Source organism: Ranitomeya variabilis, chromosome 4 (genome assembly GCF_051348905.1).
Source record: "Ranitomeya variabilis isolate aRanVar5 chromosome 4, aRanVar5.hap1, whole genome shotgun sequence".
Classification (NCBI taxonomy): Eukaryota; Metazoa; Chordata; class Amphibia; order Anura; family Dendrobatidae; genus Ranitomeya; species Ranitomeya variabilis.
Window position 1 is genome coordinate 751,732,622 of NC_135235.1, and position 19,079 is coordinate 751,751,700.

Genomic DNA, 19,079 nt, shown 5'->3' on the forward strand with positions numbered 1-19,079 from the left:
CCCTCTCCTGGCTATTAATATCTGCCCTCAGTCACTGGCTTTACCACTCTGGCGGAGAAAATTGCGCGGGAGCCCACGCCAATTTTTTCCGCCATTTAACCCTTTATTTTAGCAGCTACAGCGCTGAAATTTTGCACATACACACTACTAACATTAGTAGTGTGGAATCTGCAAAATAAAGGGGATATGAGATGGTTTACTATATGTAAACCATGTCTCATATCCTGTCGGGTTTGTGCAGGAGAAATGAAAAGCCGGCAAATAAATTACCGACTTTTCACTAACACCGCTGCGTATTTCTCGCAAGTCACACTGCTGGACCGTGTGGAATCCGTATTTTTCTCGCCCCCATAGACTTTCATTGGCGTATTATTTGCGCAATACGCTGACAAACGCAGCATGCTGCGATTTTGTACGGCCGTAGAAAGCCGTATATTACGGATCCGTAATATACGGCTGATAGGAGCAGCCCCATTGAGAATAATTGTGCCGTATGTAATGCGAGTTTTACGGACGTAGTTTCTGCGCTCTTACGTCCGTAAAACACGCATGTGTGACCCCAGCCTATCACATTACATAAGCTCAGGCCTCTGCTCAGAGGACACCGCCAAATGGTGCACAACTTTGCGCTCACGCAAACGCCGATCAATTTGAATGGCCAAGGACATTGATTCATTCAATCCAGCAGGCGTGGGGAACCCCACCATAACATCCTTAAGGGCTTCAGAAAGACCCTTTCTATAAATTGCTGCCAGGGCACACTCATTCCAATGAGTAAGCACAGACCATTTTCTAAACTTCTGGCAATATACCTCCGCTTCATCCTGACCCTGACACAAAGCCAGCAAGATTTTCTCTGCCTGATCCACTGAATTCAGTTCGTCATAGAGCAATCCAAGCGCCAGAAAAAACGCATCTACATTAAGCAATGCAGGATCTCCTGGCGCAAGGGAGAATGCCCAGTCTTGAGGGTCGCCACGTAACAAAGAAACAATAATTTTTACTTGCTGAATGGGGTCACCAGAGGAACGGAGTTTCAAAGCAAGAAAGAGTCTACAATTATTTTTGAAATTCAGAAACTTAGATCTATCCCCAGAAAACAAATCAGGAATTGGAATTCTAGGCTCTAACATCGGATTCTCAACTACATAATCTTGAATGCTTTGTACCCTTGCAGCGAGTTGATCCACACAAGAGGACAGACCTTGAATATCCATATCTACACCTGAGTCCTGAACCACCCAGAGGTTAAGGGGAAAAGAGAGACAAAACACACTGCAAAGAAAAAAAAATGGGTTCAGAACTTCTCTTATCCCTCTTTTGAGATGCATTAACACTTTGTGGGCCAGCTGTACTGTTATGGACCTGGTGGTTAGCTGCACCCGGAATGACCTGATGGTTAAACTAGAAATCGGGACAAGCTCTGGGGAAGTGGGAACTCTGCTGACCGCAAACCCTACTCCTATCACACACACTAGAAATAGCCGTGGAGCGTACCTAACTCTGCCTAGACGGCTCTTCACAGCCTAAGAGCTAACTACCCCTAAAGATAGAAATAGAAGCCTTACCTTGCCTCAGAGAAATTCCCCAAAGGAAAAGGCAGCCCCCACATATATTGACTGTGAGTTTAGAGGAAAGTCACAAACACAGGAATGAAACAGGTTTTAGCAAAGGAGGCCAGTCTTCACTAAATATTCAGAGGATAGAAAAGGGAACTATGCGGTCAGCACAATAAACTACAAAACCACGCAGAGTATGCAACCGACTCACGGTGTGGAGGTGCAACTCTGCACCCCCAGAGCTTCCAGCTAGCAAGGAAATATCATGATAGCAAGCTGGACTAGAATTAGCAGTACAAGAAATATATTCAGGAAACAATAACAGCAAATAAACTAGCAGGAACTTAGCTTCTGCTGGAGTAGACAGGTCATCTGAGAAGTCCAAGAAAGATCTGAACCAATACTGAGACATTGACAGCTGGCATGAAGTAACGATCTGAGTGGAGTTAAATTGAGAAGCCAGCCTAGCAATAAACGAGGGCAGCTGAGAAAGCCAACCTCAAGGACCAGCAGTTCCACTCAAAGCCACTAGAGGGAGTCCAAGGACAGAACTCACCGAAGTACCATTCATGACCACAGGAGGGAGTCCGAGAACAGAATTTACAACAGAGGTCGAGACAGAAGGACACACGGAGCTGTGCCTGCCCTGAGTGTGGCAGCTTCTAGAAAGAGACACTGAAGGAGGACTGTATTGTAGAGAGGGTGAAGAAGTCGTAGCAAAGGAGTGGATATCAGAGGAGTTCTGCCCTACACAGGCTACCTCCTTCTGAGGCGCAGGATCCCGGTAGCCGGAACACCGAGGGAGCAACAGTCCTTTATGCCTTGCTCCAGAGACCAGCAGGACAGCTAATTTCACGTTACCTGCCCGCCTACACCCAGGAGGCAAGGTGGCAGCCCTTAGAGGCTGGGGCATGATAGAGTCCCTGTAAAAAGCCTCAAGCCACCGGTCATACGGGTTTGTCCTATCCATCTGGGGGACAGAGAGAGACATAACATCTGTAACATCTTCAACAGTTGTGAGGACCTTATGAGGCGCTTAGCAGTAAGGTACTACAACATCACGGCGCCAGAGGAAGGCTACTGATTTCTACCTGAACAAGGGAACTCTAGATTTTCCTCCAAACCGGCCGGACTCTGCCTACCCTGTGGTCTGGTGCTCTGGACTGTGGACACTGAAGCCTTCAGTAAAAGGTAAAGAGACTGCAACCTTGTGTCCTCATTCTTCACTGCGCCTCTCACCATCCACCATCTACACACCGGGAGCCCTGGGGATACACTTCACCTGTGTGAAGGTATACCATCTAGCTGCCATAACATCACCCCAGAGGACTCCTTAAAGCAGCGTCGGTCACCCTGACCGAGTACCACAGGTGGCGTCACGAACATTTCCCCTTTAAAAACCTTTCCCTTTTACTCGGACGTCCCAAGGGCCACGGACCGGGCCAGCCACCGTGACATCCCCCTTGAGAACCGAAGGACCCCGTACCGAGTACCCCGCTGCCCTTGGGGGCGATCCATAAACACATGGTAAAAAGTAAGTTTGTGTTTTGAATTAGTATAGACAATCAGTAAGGAATCCTTATGGGAGAAATATTAGGCTCCGCATCCCTTATTTCCAGTTATTTCAGGTATTCCGATATGGCAGCTAAACTTTTCACATCGAGTCTCGTCTACGCTACATGAAGTTCAGGCAACATTTTTCATTATAAATGCATCTGTCCTGCTGGAAAACGATACCCTGCCCGTGGCAAACGCGATTCTGAAATAAAAGTGGACTGAGAAATCCGTGAAATTTAGTAGTGACATGGAGATCGCTGTTCTATATTGGGAATGAATGCAGCCTGCCTATAAACACATCCCAGATGATACTATATGCAAAAAAATGGATTGACCATATGGCTATCCTCAGGTACCAGTCATATCTTGTATCGCACAGTGGTCAACAGAAGTAAAATTACAACATCGACACATTTACAGCTGAGAGCCCTTAATATTAAGCTCCAAATATAGAGAGTGATAACGCTGGCGCAGCAAAGCCTGGCGTATAAAAGTATCCGGGCGGCAGCATGGACTTATCCTTCACGGCTCTGCATCTAGAGGTAAGCTGCCCCGCTCCGGCCATGTGCGTGCTAAGCATCGGCTTCATTCCATAGATTATTGTCATGTATAAATCGGATATACATCAGTGACAATGAGGGTTTTATTCTCATGGATTCCTATAGATTCCATGGGAAAATATGTATTTCCTATCATAAGTCATATCTTGGTATTATGCTCCCAATCCTGGTATATATGTCCCCTATTCTGGTATATGTACCCCATCCTGGTATATATCCCCCATCCTGGTATTCATGTCCCCCATACTGGTATATGTATCCCATTCTGGTATATATATCTCTCATCCTGGTATATATATATATATATATATATATATATATATATATATATATATATATATATATATACCTCATCGTGGTATATATCCCCCATCCTGGTATATGTTCCTCATCCTGGTATTCATGTCCCCCATACTGGTATATGTACCCCATCCTGGTATTCATGTCCCCCATACTGGTATATGTACCCCATTCTGGTATATACATCCCCCATCCTGGTATTCATGTCCCCCATACTGGTATATATATCTCTCATCCTGGTGTATATATATATATATATATATATATATATATATATATATACCTCATCGTGGTATATATCCCCCATCCTGGTATATGTTCCTCATCCTGGTATATATGTATCCTCCATCCTGGTATGTTTCCCCCATATATATCCCCCATCCTGGTCTATATATCCCCCATCCTGGTATATGTTCCTCATCCTGGTATATATATATCCTCCATCCTGGTATATTTCCCCCATATATATCCCCCATCCTGGTATATATCCCCCATCCTGGTATATATATCCCCCATCCTAGTATATGTTCCTCATCCTGGTATATATATCCTCCATCCTGGTATATTTTCCCCCATATATATATACCCCATCCTGGTCTATATTTCCCTCATCCTGGTATATATATCCCCCATCCTGGTATGCATGTCCCCTATCCTGGTATATGCCCCCATCCTGGTATATATATCCCCATCCTGGTATATTTCCCCCATCCTGGTATATATCCCCATCCTGGTATATACATCCCCCATCCTGGTATATGTCCCCCATCCTGGTATATATCCCCCATCCTGGTATATATGTCCCGCATTCTGGTATATATCCCCCATCCTGATATATATATATCCCCCATACTGGTATATATCCCCCATCCTGATATATATGTATCCCTCATCCTGGTATATATGTCCCTCATCCTGGTATATATGTCCCCCATTCTGGTATATATATCCCCCATCCTGGTATATGTCCCCCATCCTGGCATATATATCCCCCATCCTGGTATATGTCCCCCATCCTGGCATATATATCCCCCATCCTGGTATATATGTCCCCCATCCTGGTATATATGTCCCGCATTCTGGTCTATATATCCGCCATCCTGGTGTGTATGTTCCCTACCCTGGGGAAACATACCGATAGAGTCATTTGCCAGAACACTAGAGAGAAAAGTAGATCCCAGACTTGAGTAAATTGCTGCCGATCATGGTCACGAGATTTTGTATTAATTCTTTGGATCCCGGGGATTTGTGTTGATTTGCCAGACTTTGGCACTCTTGGACTGAATCGTAACAGTGCAGATCCCTCAACCAGTTATATTTAGAAGAGATTGAATTTAGGAGAAGCGGAGAGATACTAATTAATAAAAGTGTTAATGATTAGAACAATTAGAAATGAATTATTCTAATAGCCAATCTTTTTTTTTCTTTCCTTGCAGATAATATCCTTGAAACAATTTTTCCATCGTAGAAGGATACTCAAAGGTACGATCGCCCGGCGGGCAGCGTTTACAGACTACAATAGGCTTCAAGTATAAAATGGGAACCTTTATTTTTAATATTAACACAAATGACCCCATTTATTAATAATGGAATATTTTAAGACAATGAAATTAGATTGGGTAGGCGATGAGATCTGCGCCTAATTTGTTACGTAATGAGCAGATGAACTTTTGCCGAACATTGTCATCACTAATTTGGGATTCTTTTTCACCTTTGCCGTTGGAACATACAGGGCTAAAACTAAGTTTACAGATTGATCCCCCAACTTTTCTCTTTTATTTAGGGGACAAAATATTTCAAACATGGAGACAAAATTAGGGTTAGGGTTAGAGTTAACTCTAACTCTAACCCTAACCCTACATGCAACTTTCCAATCAATGCAATTTACGCAAAAATTAGGCATGAAGTGAACAATTAATGTGAATCAATATAGTAAATGAGAATTCCCATCGAAGCTGCTGAGATGGGAATATCTGTCTATACTTGTAGTGATCATTTCCATAACACTTCTAAAAGTAAATGGGAGCTTTAGTAAAAGTGTGGATTCGCTGTTTCTGTAAGTCCCGAGCTGTGTTACGCTTTTTCCATATCTCCCATTTAGCACAGCACGGTCCTTTCAACTTATTCCCGCCTCTGTTAAAGTGTCTTATTTATGTAGTTCGTAAAAACCTATGGCAAAAATCAACCATGAACCTATGTAGTATTTTAATTAAAATATATTTATTCTTTCCGTACAGAAAATCATCAGCCATGGCTGACGGTGAGATGGCTGCTTTTGGGGAGGCAGCCCAATACCTCCGAAAGTCAGAGAAAGAAAGAATTGAGGCCCAAAATCGCCCGTTTGATGCAAAAACATCTTACTTTGTGATTGACCCAAAGACAATGTACGTAAAAGGAGTCATCCAAAGCCGAGAAGGAGGAAAAGTGACCGTAAAGAAGGAAGACAACACCGTAAGTTCCACAGGACGGATACATAACTACAAGCTGATACTTGGAAGAATAATAAGACATTTCATTTCACCATTTTTCTTTATTCTGTGCAGACTGTAACAGTAAAGGATGATGAAGTTTTCCCCATGAACCCCCCAAAGTACGACAAGATTGAAGACATGGCGATGATGACCCACTTGAACGAACCATCTGTCCTGTATAACCTCAAAGAGCGTTATGCAGCCTGGATGATCTACGTAAGCCTCATAAACTTTCATGTTTGATGAACCATCACCTCCTTTTATTCTGAAAAGATTGTCTAAGTTTTTTTTCCATACTTTTTTGGTTTCTCTTTAGACCTATTCTGGGCTGTTTTGTGCCACAGTCAACCCCTACAAGTGGCTTCCTGTGTACAACCCCGAGGTAGTGGCTGCCTACAGAGGCAAAAAGCGTGTGGAGGCCCCACCACACATCTTCTCCATCTCTGATAACGCCTATCAGTACATGTTGACCGGTAAGTAGCAGCTATAATCAATTAAGGGGAGACATTGGAAGGGTCTACTGTCCAAACAGCGTCTTCCCACCAGAAATGTCTAGATGGACAAATATAAAGGGCTTAATGTTTGACCTTAGATATCTTCGCTCAATTGAAAGGAACTTTATTCTTTAAAGACCTTTGTAATAGGAATATGACTTTATACTAAAGACATGAAAGATGCCATATTAACACTGCAATGCTAATTATATTTTGATATATACTTAAAGAGAGCCATTAATAATATGCCCCATTGTTTTATGTGCTGTAAAAGCCGCTGTTCTCCTAAATCTGGCATTGTTGGTTTTTTGTTCCCGTGTCTCTCCATTCCTGAAAAATAGACCTTCTACGTCTATAAATTTAGTCTTGTTAGCCAATGACGTGTGGTCCAGATGAATACGTCCACAGAACTGTTTAGGACTCCACCGCTTTGACTAAATAGACTAGATTTACAGAAATGGGATCCATATCAGAGGAACAAAGAGTTGCCGGAACAAAAGAAACAACAACACCAGATTCAAGAAAACAATGGTAATTTGACCATGTTAAAAACTACGTATTTACGGCAAGTGACGGGCTTTCTTTAAGTCCTTTGACCATGAGTGGTTGTAAGGGGGACAGGAGCTCCACATAGGGTTAAAGTAATGATGTAATTCACTATTTATACCTCAACAACCCTTCTTCAGGTTCTATTAGTTTGTTATATTATTATATTTATATTTTGTTATAATTATAGTGGGCAAATTAGTCCATAGTGGGGTCCATAGTGGGCAGATTAGTTCAGCATTTATAGGGCATCTGTAAGTAAATGTGTTAGAGAAAAAATAGAAAATGGCGTACAGATATACATTTTTTTTAATCATTATGTTTTTTTTAATTTTAAACAGATCGTGAAAATCAATCTGTCCTGATTACGTAAGTGTCAAACTCAAGGGATAAAAAATACAGAGTTGTATTAGTTAAAATGCTCCTAATAGGACATTAGTCCTATAATAATAAGTTGCCGAATCAAACAAGTGAACGATATCAGATGAATAAACATTTGCATTACAAATCAGTTTTACTTAAAAAAAAAATTTTGGGGCATAAAAAAAACTCTTCTTTAATGTTTTTTATGCATAGTGGAGAATCTGGTGCCGGGAAGACTGTGAACACGAAACGTGTCATCCAGTACTTTGCAACAATTGCGGTAGTTGGCGACACAAAGAAAAAGGAGGATCAACCCGCTGGAAAAATCCAGGTAATTTGACTTTCTGTAACGTTATTACCTGTATCCGTTAGGTCTGTATTGTGTCTGACGAATATATACCGTAACTCATTTTTATACGTTATAGGGGACCCTTGAAGACCAGATTATCCAGGCTAATCCATTGCTCGAGGCATTTGGTAATGCTAAAACGGTCAGAAATGACAACTCCTCACGTTTTGTAAGTTTCATTTTAATTAAAACACGACGCGCAGATTATCCATTTGTTTTTTATGAAATAAAATGAACATTTCTTCTATGATAAAAACTTTAGGGTAAATTCATCAGAATCCACTTTGGTACCACAGGAAAACTTTCTTCAGCTGATATTGAAACATGTGAGTTAAGACAAGTTTCAAGAAAACATTGATTGTCCTATTCAAAGTAGAAAGTTCTTTTTTAATTTCTTTATTCATTTGTATATGTGTAAGATCTTCTGGAAAAATCCAGAGTAACATTCCAGCTGTCTGCAGAAAGGAGCTACCATATCTTCTACCAGATCATGTCCAACAAGAGACCAGAGTTGATCGGTAAGTTCCTGAAGATGGTTAAATATATGTTTGAGTCGCTGATTATGTAGTGGCAAGTATTACAAATTACACACTTGTTATTTCAGATCAGTTACTGATCACAACCAACCCTTACGACTTCCCGTTTGTGAGCCAAGGTGAGATCACAGTGGCCAGCATCGATGACCAAGAGGAGTTGATGGCCACAGATGTAAGTGTTTAGAAATGTCTAATCACATATACACACTGGGGAATCTATATGATATATCACTACAGAAATGCTCTGTCTCTCATTAACAGAGCGCTATTGACATCCTGGGGTTCAATCCAGATGAAAAGGTCGGTATCTACAAAATGACCGGTGCGGTCATGCACTACGGCAACATGAAGTTCAAGCAGAAGCAAAGAGAGGAGCAGGCTGAGCCCGACGGCACAGAAGGTAAGAAGTGGGGGATATTTAGCCTATGATTTCCGGTTATAACAAGGTTAGAGTAGCGTTAGGTGGTCTTCATGCCAGACTATTGCCCGTTGCTATAATTTTCAGTAATATTTTCAATATTATATTTTATAACTGCCATATATTTTGCAATCCTCCTGAGATAAAGGTGGAGAGATAATAGTGGGCATACAGCTCTCCGCAACAGCTGGGTAACCCAACTACCTCAAATGCATTCATGCATGGCTTGGCTGAGCATGGAGATTGGAATGAGCTACTTCCAGACATTTCTGTCACTGAGATCAAAAGGAATGGACACTTTTAGATCCAACTACCCGATTTAAGTAGAATCAAGAGGCCCCTATACACATTAGATGGTCCACAAACCTTGCTAAAATTAGTCAGCATTCATCTAATGTCTATGAGTTCCTTTAAAGTAAGCAAATGCATGCTTAGCGACACTCAAATTGGTTTATCTCCAAGGGTTTCATGTGTCTTATAGTGGCTGACAAGGTTGGCTATCTGATGGGTCTGAACTCAGCTGATCTCCTAAAAGCTTTGTGCTACCCAAGAGTCAAAGTAGGAAATGAATTTGTGACCAAAGGTCAAACCGTCCAGCAGGTAAGTCCTGGCATTTTCATACAATGATAGCCTATGGAAAATGTTTGAAAAACTAACTTGGTTATCATTCTCATCTAGGTGAACAACTCAGTGGGTGCCCTAGCCAAGTCCGTCTTTGAGAAGATGTTCTTGTGGATGGTCATCCGTATCAACCAGCAGCTGGACACCAAGCAGCCAAGACAGCACTTCATCGGTGTCTTGGATATTGCTGGCTTTGAGATCTTTGATGTATGTATTCTAACTTCACGTGACAAACTGAACAACTGTAAAACTAATATAACTATTAATATTGAGAAATATTTTAGTTCAACAGCTTGGAACAACTTTGCATCAACTTCACCAACGAGAAGCTGCAGCAGTTCTTCAACCACCACATGTTTGTCCTGGAGCAAGAGGAGTACAAGAAGGAAGGAATCGACTGGGAGTTCATTGACTTCGGCATGGACTTGGCCGCCTGCATTGAGCTGATTGAGAAGGTATGCGATGCGTTGAAGTGAAATAAATGTACGGTAGATGTATCATATTGATCACTGGTATATTAACATATTTACTGCACAATCCTACAAATTGCACAAGTAATATTTCACATACAAGTGATATAAATATTTAACTACTAATTACTTTTCACCTTTGACCAGCCAATGGGCATCTTCTCCATCCTTGAAGAGGAGTGCATGTTCCCCAAGGCCACAGATACATCATTTACAAACAAGCTGTATGATCAACATCTCGGCAAGTGCAACAACTTCCAGAAACCCAAACCTGGCAAAGGCAAAGCCGATGCTCACTTCTCCCTGGTCCACTATGCTGGAACTGTGGACTACAACATCTCTGGCTGGCTTGACAAGAACAAGGATCCACTGAATGAGACTGTCATTGGGCTCTACCAGAAGTCTTCAGTGAAGCTCCTGTCTTTCTTGTATTCTGCATACTCAGGTTCAGAAGCAGGTAAGTGAAGTGCTAAAAACTCTCTCCCCTTTAGTAAGTCTGCTCATGGGAGTGCACAGCATTTCCCTACGGGTTATTCGAACACTCTTATACTGTGCTTTCAGTACAGTCAGTAGGGTGTTCATAGCATTTGGAAGTCCTTTAATTAATTTAAGAAAGAGTATTTGGTCTATGAATACAGAGAATCACTTTTCTAACAATTTATCAGTCCGCTTTGACCCAAAACGTGACGACAGAATAGGTCACCACTAAATAATATTGTTTGTGATTTAGAAAGTGGTGGAGGCAAGAAAGGTGGTAAGAAGAAGGGTTCCTCTTTCCAGACTGTGTCCGCTCTTTTCAGAGTAAGTATAATTAAGAAAAATTTAAAAAAAAACAAGATTAGGAACTCCTACATAATTGTTCATGTTTGATCCTATGTCTTATCCTAAATGTCCTCATGCCTATAACTGTATTCATCTAAAGGAAAATCTGAACAAGCTGATGACCAACTTAAGAAGCACCCACCCCCACTTTGTACGTTGTTTGATCCCCAATGAAACCAAGACTCCAGGTAAATTGAGTCAATCCAAATTTTAACCCTTTCACGACCTTTGACGTACATATACATCAAAGGTCATGTTCCTGCCTTTAATACTTGGCTCACACGCTGAGCCCACATCTTTCCCCGCACTTGATGACTGATCTAATCAGTCATCTAGTGTCTCTAACAGCTGCTGGTGGAGCTGTGGGGGTTAGTCTTAAGATCTCCATATTGGTGTCATATCGGTTTTGATTAAAATGCACATCCTGTTTAACCTAATGACTGACTAACTTGATTAATATAGGTGCTATGGATCATTACCTGGTCATGCACCAGCTCAGGTGTAATGGTGTGCTTGAAGGCATCAGGATTTGCAGAAAAGGATTTCCCAGCAGAATCCTTTACGCTGATTTCAAGCAACGGTATGGGTTTAATCGATGACTTTGGAATTAGATATATAATGCATTCACACTTTTATAATTCGAATAACCAATATCTGTTGCCATTTAAACAGCTACAAGGTCCTGAATGCTGCTGCTATTCCAGAAGGTCAGTTCATTGACAGCAAGAAGGCCTCTGAGAAACTTCTTGGGTCCATTGAAATTGATCATACTCAGTACAAATTTGGCCACACCAAGGTACTTTTGTTCATTATTTCTGTTTTACTATCTAGAGAGTTCCATATGCTCATATACTATAACTCAGCTTGCATTATTTGCAGGTCTTCTTCAAGGCAGGTTTGTTGGGTACCCTTGAGGAGATGCGAGATGAGAAGTTGGCACAGCTGATTACTCGTACTCAGGCTATCTGCAGAGGTTACCTCATGAGAGTTGAGTTCCAGAAGATGATGCAGAGGAGGTACTGTAGTTTTGAGTTTTGAATTACAGTAATTCTGATGATTTTGCCTGGATTGACCTACAATTGGCTTTCTGGCCCAACAGCAAATGTCAGAGAAGGAAGTTTGGAGCAGGTGGATTCAAAATGCACCATCCAACAGTTCTGAGCAGCATAAGCCTCTACCAGAGGTTTCTGGCAGCAGCTTAATCCCATCTCCCTTTTGAGAACACATGTCTGCTTGGCCAAGCCAATAGTACATGTGGTATGGGAGAGTTGAAAGGGAAAGCTGTCTAATATGTTTGGCCAGTCTTAGAATAATACAATTTCTTCATTCAATGGACTATGATTGTGATATAAATATGCTTCATTTCCAGAGAGTCTATCTTCTGCATTCAGTACAACATCAGAGCTTTCATGAATGTCAAAACTTGGCCATGGATGAAACTTTATTTCAAGATCAAACCTCTTCTGAAGAGTGCCGAATCTGAGAAAGAGATGGCCAACATGAAAGAGGAGTTTGAGAAGACAAAGGAAGCTCTTACTAAGTCAGAAGCAAAGAGAAAGGAGCTGGAGGAGAAAATGGTCTCCATTCTTCAGGAGAAAAATGACCTCCAGCTCCAAGTGGCATCTGTAAGTCATGACTCTCCAGTATCTGTTTTCCAATAAGTTTTGGAAGAATTATTTTTAATTTGGTTCCCTAAATCCATTTCACAGGAATCAGAAGGCCTGGCAGATGCAGAAGAGAGATGTGAAGGTCTCATCAAAGCCAAGATTCAACTGGAAAGCAAAATTAAAGAGATTAATGAGAGGCTAGAAGATGAAGAAGAATCTAATGCTGAACTGACTGCCAAGAAGAGGAAACTGGAGGATGAATGCTCTGAACTGAAAAAGGACATTGATGATCTGGAGCTAACATTGGCCAAAGTAGAGAAGGAGAAACATGCCACAGAAAATAAGGTGATTTATTTTAATGAAAATGACAGAGAATATGGTCATCAGTACAGGAGTGTGCCAAAAACATTGCTTATGATTTGTTGACTAATTGTTATTTGTTTTTCAAAATTAAGGTTAAAAACCTTACTGAAGAAATGGCAGTCCTTGATGAAAGCATAGCCAAACTTACAAAAGAAAAGAAGGCACTTCAGGAAGCCCACCAACAAACTTTGGATGACCTTCAAGCTGAAGAGGACAAAGTCAATACTCTGACAAAGGCCAAGACCAAGTTGGAGCAACAAGTTGACGATGTATGTCTGGCCATGAGCAAAGTGCTTTTCGTAAGAGAAATAAATACTTTGCAATAGTCGAATGCTAACATGACTTGTTATCTTAGCTTGAAGGATCTCTTGAACAAGAGAAGAAGCTTCGCATGGACTTAGAGAGGGCCAAGAGAAAGCTGGAAGGTGACCTGAAGTTGGCCCAAGAGTCTACAATGGACTTGGAAAATGATAAACAACAGCTGGATGAAAAAGTGAAAAAGTAAAACAAAAATTTTCTAAATATCTATTTTATAAATTTTTATACAATCTGGATAAGGGAAAAGTCAAACATGGTTGTGAGCTTTAAATATTCTCTGCTTGACAGTGACTCTACTAAGATTACACTGAGTTTACACATCTCTTTATCCCTTATTTTTATTCTACAGGAAGGAGTTTGAAATCAGTCAGCTCCAGAGTAAGATTGAGGATGAACAGGCACTGGCAGCTCAGCTACAGAAGAAAATTAAGGAGCTTCAGGTAGAAAAACTTATATTTTTTGATATAACAGACAACATTAATGTTGACTCCATAATTTTCAATCAACATCAATAGTTAAACAAAAAAAAAAAAAAAATCTTGTAGGCTCGTATTGAGGAACTTGAAGAAGAAATTGAGGCAGAACGTGCAGCCCGTGCCAAGGCTGAGAAGCAGCGTGCCGACCTCTCAAGAGAGCTTGAGGAGATCAGTGAGTGCCTGGAAGAAGCTGGTGGTGCAACCTCTGCTCAGATTGAGCTGAACAAGAAGCGTGAGGCTGAATTCCAGAAGATGAGACGTGACCTGGAAGAAGCCACCTTACAACATGAAGCCACTGCCGCCGCTCTCCGTAAGAAGCATGCCGATAGTACAGCTGAGCTCGGAGAACAAATTGATAATCTGCAGAGGGTCAAACAGAAATTGGAAAAAGAGAAGAGTGAACTCAAGATGGAGATTGATGATCTTGCCAGCAATATGGATTCTGTTTCCAAAAGCAAAGTAAGCATATTAAATATATTCATAAAGCACACTTTACACCTAATGCAATCTTCAGTATAAAGTACATTCTTTTTACTCTGACCTCATAGGCAAACTTGGAGAAAATGTGTAGAACACTCGAGGACCAATTTAGTGAAATTAAGACAAAGGAAGATGAGCATCTTAGGGTACTCAATGACTTAAATACCCAAAAAGCACGTCTTTTAACAGAAAATGGTAATTTTTAATGTTAAACTTAATAAAGGCTAATCTGATTCCATAACTAGAAGTTTGACATTGCTTTATGTTTATTAATCAGGGGAATCTTCCCGTCAACTTGAGGAGAAAGAATCTTTAATTTCTCAACTCTCCAGAGGAAAACAGGCCTTCACCCAACAGATTGAGGAGCTGAAAAGACAGCTAGAAGAAGAAACCAAGGTTTGTCGCTAGACTGGTTAAAGATATTAAGCACTAGGCCATTTTAATGTATAAAGACCTCAGGCTATGTAAATGTTTTTTTCTTAATACAGGCCAAGAACGCACTTGCACATGGACTCCAGTCTGCCCGCCATGACTGTGACTTGTTGAGGGAACAATTTGAAGAGGAACAAGAGGCAAAGGCTGAACTTCAACGATCTTTGTCCAAGGCCAATGGTGAAGTCTCACAGTGGAGAACAAAATATGAGACTGACGCCATCCAGCGTACAGAGGAGCTGGAAGAAGCCAAGTAGGTTTTCTTTACTTGACACATATCTTGAATTCCAAATGAAATCCAATTCCAAATCAAATTCGGAAAGGTTTATATAATGTCGGTCCAATAATTATATATTTTTGATTAACAGGAAGAAACTTGCACAGCGCCTCCAGGAAACTGAAGAACAAGTTGAAGCTGTTAACTCAAAATGTGCCTCCCTGGAGAAAACTAAACAAAGACTTCAAGGAGAGGTTGAAGACCTCATGGTAGATGTAGAAAGATCAAATTCAGCCTGTGCTGCTCTTGATAAGAAGCAGAGAAACTTTGATAAGGTAAATGATTAATTACTAGGACTCCTTTTTCACATTTTCAAAATGTTCAAAGGTAATATTTCCAAAGTTGGGAAATTAACAGCTCAGTTACTGTGGGTCACATGTAGTTTCGTTATTGTAATGGAAGAATAGTGTTAATTCTAAAATATTGTCTTTCCCTCTATAGGTCTTGTCAGACTGGAAACAGAAATATGAGGAAGCTCAAGCTGAACTTGAAGCTTCTCAAAAGGAATCAAGATCCCTTAGTACAGAGGTGTTTAAGATGAAGAATTCATATGAGGAAGCACTTGATCAACTTGAGACACTGAAGAGGGAAAACAAGAACCTCCAACGTAAGTTTCACCATTTTCCCTAGATGTAAAAAGTGTTTAAGTTTTCGTTATGCTTTTCTCTACTTCTTTGGAAGAAGAATCATTGACAATATTATAGAAAGTTCTTATTTATTGATTCATATCTTCTTTTCCTGATTCTACTAATAGAGGAGATCTCTGACTTAACTGAACAAGTCGCTGAGTCTGGAAAGAGCATCCATGAAATTGAAAAAGCTAAAAAACAGGTTGAACAGGAAAAATCTGACCTACAATCAGCACTGGAAGAAGCAGAGGTATGTTAATCAGAACATGCTAGGATACAATGGTGTAGAATAAATTATTTTCATAATAAACTTAATAATTTGTATATTCTAGGGTTCCCTGGAACACGAAGAGGCCAAAATCCTGCGTGTCCAACTGGAGCTTAATCAAATAAAGTCTGAAGTTGACAGGAAAGTTGCTGAGAAAGATGAAGAGATTGAGCAAATCAAGAGGAATAGCCAGAGAGCCTTGGAATCCATGCAAAGCACTTTGGATGCTGAAATCAGAAGCAGGAATGATGCTTTGAGACTGAAGAAGAAGATGGAGGGAGACCTTAATGAGATGGAGATCCAATTGAGCCATGCCAACCGCCAGGCTTCAGAGGCCCAGAAACAACTCAGGAACGTACAGGGACAACTGAAGGTGGGTTATGTGAAGATATTTTTTGAGGGTTGAGATATTGTACGAGTGCTGACATGAAAGTGAACTGAATTAATTCTCTTTAGGATGCCCAATTGCATCTTGATGATGCCATTAGAGGAAACGATGACCTGAAGGAACAACTGGCCATCGTAGAAAGGAGAAATAACCTCATGACAGTAGAAATTGAGGAGATGAGGTCTGCACTGGAACAAACTGAGCGTGGCCGCAAAGTGGCTGAGCAAGAGCTCTTGGATGTCACTGAGCGTGTTCAGCTTCTCCACTCCCAGGTTGGACTGTATTTTATTTCTTTATTATTGAATGGTACATCTTTTAATGGAGTATTCCTTCGCTAACATTATAATTCTTCACTGTTCAGAACACTAGCTTGATCAACACTAAGAAGAAGCTTGAATCCGATTTATCACAACTTCAAACTGAAGTTGAGGAGGCCATCCAAGAATCAAGAAATGCAGATGATAAAGCCAAGAAAGCAATTACAGATGTAAGTAGAATTTCTGAAAGTTAAGAAAAAATACATGTTTCATGAACATGTAATCAATCTGCAAAAGGTGACATCTTATTGTTCTCTTCATTATCATCCTAGGCTGCCATGATGGCTGAAGAACTGAAGAAGGAACAAGACACCAGTGCTCACCTTGAAAGAATGAAGAAGAACCTTGAGCAGACAGTGAAGGATCTTCAGCATCGTCTTGATGAGGCTGAGCAGTTGGCAATGAAAGGCGGCAAGAAACAGCTCCAGAAACTTGAGAGCAGAGTAAGAAAATGTTGCTGGTTCGAAACGCCTTTCCAAGAACAACATAATTTATAAATTGTGCAGCTTTCACTAATGTTATGAACTGTACTTGTAGGTGCGTGAACTTGAGAACGAGCTTGATGCCGAGCAGAAGAGAGGCTCAGATGCCATTAAGGGAGTCCGCAAGTACGAGAGAAGAGTTAAGGAACTGTCATACCAGGTACTTGATATGAAAAGACCCATATGAAATATATGTCCTCACATTAAAACAAAGTTCACATACTTCATCTTTTATTAATAGTCTGAAGAAGACAAGAAAAACGTGTTCAGGCTTCAGGACTTAGTGGACAAACTGCAGTTGAAGGTCAAAGCTTACAAGAGACAGGCAGAGGAATCTGTAAGTCTACGTAATTTTTTATTACAATGGATAAGAATATTTAGAGACATCTCCTCAATAACATGTCCATCTTGCAGGAGGAACAAGCCAATGTCCACCTGTCCCGATTCAGGAAGTCACAGCATGAGCTGGAAGAAGCTGAGGAACGCGCTGACATTGCAGAATCTCAAGTCAACAAGATGAGAGCCAAGAGCCGTGACATCGGCAAGGTAAGATCAAACTGATCAAAAGCTCTCTTTGATTTGGGAATATTCCATATCAAATTGAAATTGATTTGACACTTGTTCGAGAATATTGCATATAAAATTAAAAATACAAACTTTTAAATGTGAAAGTGCTGTGTTAAAATAAATACCGCTTCTTTTTCTTTTACTAACATACATCTTTGTTTTTTATCCGCAGAAGGCTGAAGAATAAAGAAGGATCGAATGTGAATTATTTACAAAAAATGTTCATAAAATATGGGCTGGTTTTGTAAATATCGGGTCAGCTTTGTAGTGTTTGTCGTCTCTAGGTGCAAATAAATTTTCTGCAGACAGTGTCTTCGTTTTGTGCATTCTTTTATTAAAAGTTGTGAAATGGTAGAACACAATATTTGGGCAACCGTGAAACCAATTTTTTTTTATTTTTCATAAATCCATAGTACGAGCCATGCAGAGGTTACCTTGATCAAACCCTAACCAACAGTCGTAGTTCTGTAAATCAGTTTTAATAATGGGAAATCAGTGGTTGTAAATGTCACATTACTTGAGCATTGTAACATACCACCCATCCTTTTTAAGTGAGCTTCACCTTAATCAGCATTCGTCAAGCACTAGTGATACATAAACTTCTTTTGCCTTACTTTCCAGCAAGGTTTGGGCCTACATCTGTCCAATGACCTGCCTGATATAAACTAAATGGCCCTCTCCTATGCCTGTATGACAGACATGAGTGCAGGAGCAGCGAGACAAAGTCAGTTACTGTAAAAAGACAAAGGTCAACCCTTAGCTCTCAAAAAGACATTCTCACATGTAAAGCCACACAGACCTGATCCCACTTCCTGTAACTAGACAAAGACCCATCTCTACTTCTTGCAGTGAGACAAAAGCCTGCCTGAACATCCTGTGAAGGGACAAAGTCTCACTCCTACTTCCTGTAGAGAGACAAAGCCCCACCCAAGCTTCCTGTAGAGAGACAAAGCCCTCCCCTACTTCCTGTAGAGAGACAACGCCCCACCCCTACTTCCTGTAACTTCCTATAGGGAGAAAAAGACCTACCCTTACTTCCTGTAGGGAGACAAAGACTTGTCTTAATATCCTGGGAAGATATAAAAACCCATACCTACTTTATGTAGAGAGGCCTACCCCCACTTTTTTTAAGGAGAGAAAGTACCACCTCTACTTCTGGCAGAGAAACAGAGGCATTACTACAATACATAAAGGGATTGTATTCACACCAGGGCCCTGGAGCGTACGGGGCCCAAAAAATCCCTTTGGCTCATATGAAAAGACAAATACTATTAAAGACATTCAATAATTGGGCCACCATTGTAACTTTTGCATTGGGGCCAAGGAGCTTCAAGTTAAACCACAGTAGAGAGACTTAGACCTACTCTAACTTCCCGCAACGACGTCTTATACCTACTGACTCAGTGTTT

At 40.8% G+C, this 19,079-nt stretch overlaps 1 protein-coding gene across 1 annotated transcript; it reads left to right on the plus strand.

Moving 5' to 3' along the window:
• The first annotated feature begins 3,638 nt into the window (after positions 1–3,638).
• On the plus strand, positions 3,639–17,981 carry LOC143766777 (myosin-4). The gene is made up of 41 exons (XM_077254728.1): positions 3,639–3,658; positions 5,413–5,458; positions 6,214–6,427; positions 6,520–6,663; positions 6,764–6,920; positions 7,829–7,856; positions 8,064–8,181; positions 8,276–8,368; positions 8,462–8,525; positions 8,619–8,717; positions 8,804–8,907; positions 8,997–9,135; positions 9,635–9,753; positions 9,832–9,981; positions 10,059–10,229; positions 10,392–10,701; positions 10,975–11,045; positions 11,167–11,254; positions 11,529–11,646; positions 11,739–11,862; positions 11,946–12,082; positions 12,436–12,691; positions 12,776–13,018; positions 13,129–13,305; positions 13,392–13,537; positions 13,704–13,794; positions 13,900–14,289; positions 14,379–14,505; positions 14,588–14,706; positions 14,799–14,995; positions 15,111–15,294; positions 15,461–15,626; positions 15,774–15,898; positions 15,981–16,289; positions 16,373–16,576; positions 16,666–16,791; positions 16,894–17,064; positions 17,159–17,263; positions 17,345–17,440; positions 17,518–17,649; positions 17,843–17,981. Exons 3-41 carry the CDS (start codon positions 6,227–6,229, stop codon positions 17,855–17,857), a joined length of 5,814 nt encoding a protein of 1,937 aa, XP_077110843.1. The 5' UTR covers positions 3,639–3,658; positions 5,413–5,458; positions 6,214–6,226; the 3' UTR covers positions 17,858–17,981.
• Positions 17,982–19,079: the final 1,098 nt, after the last annotated feature.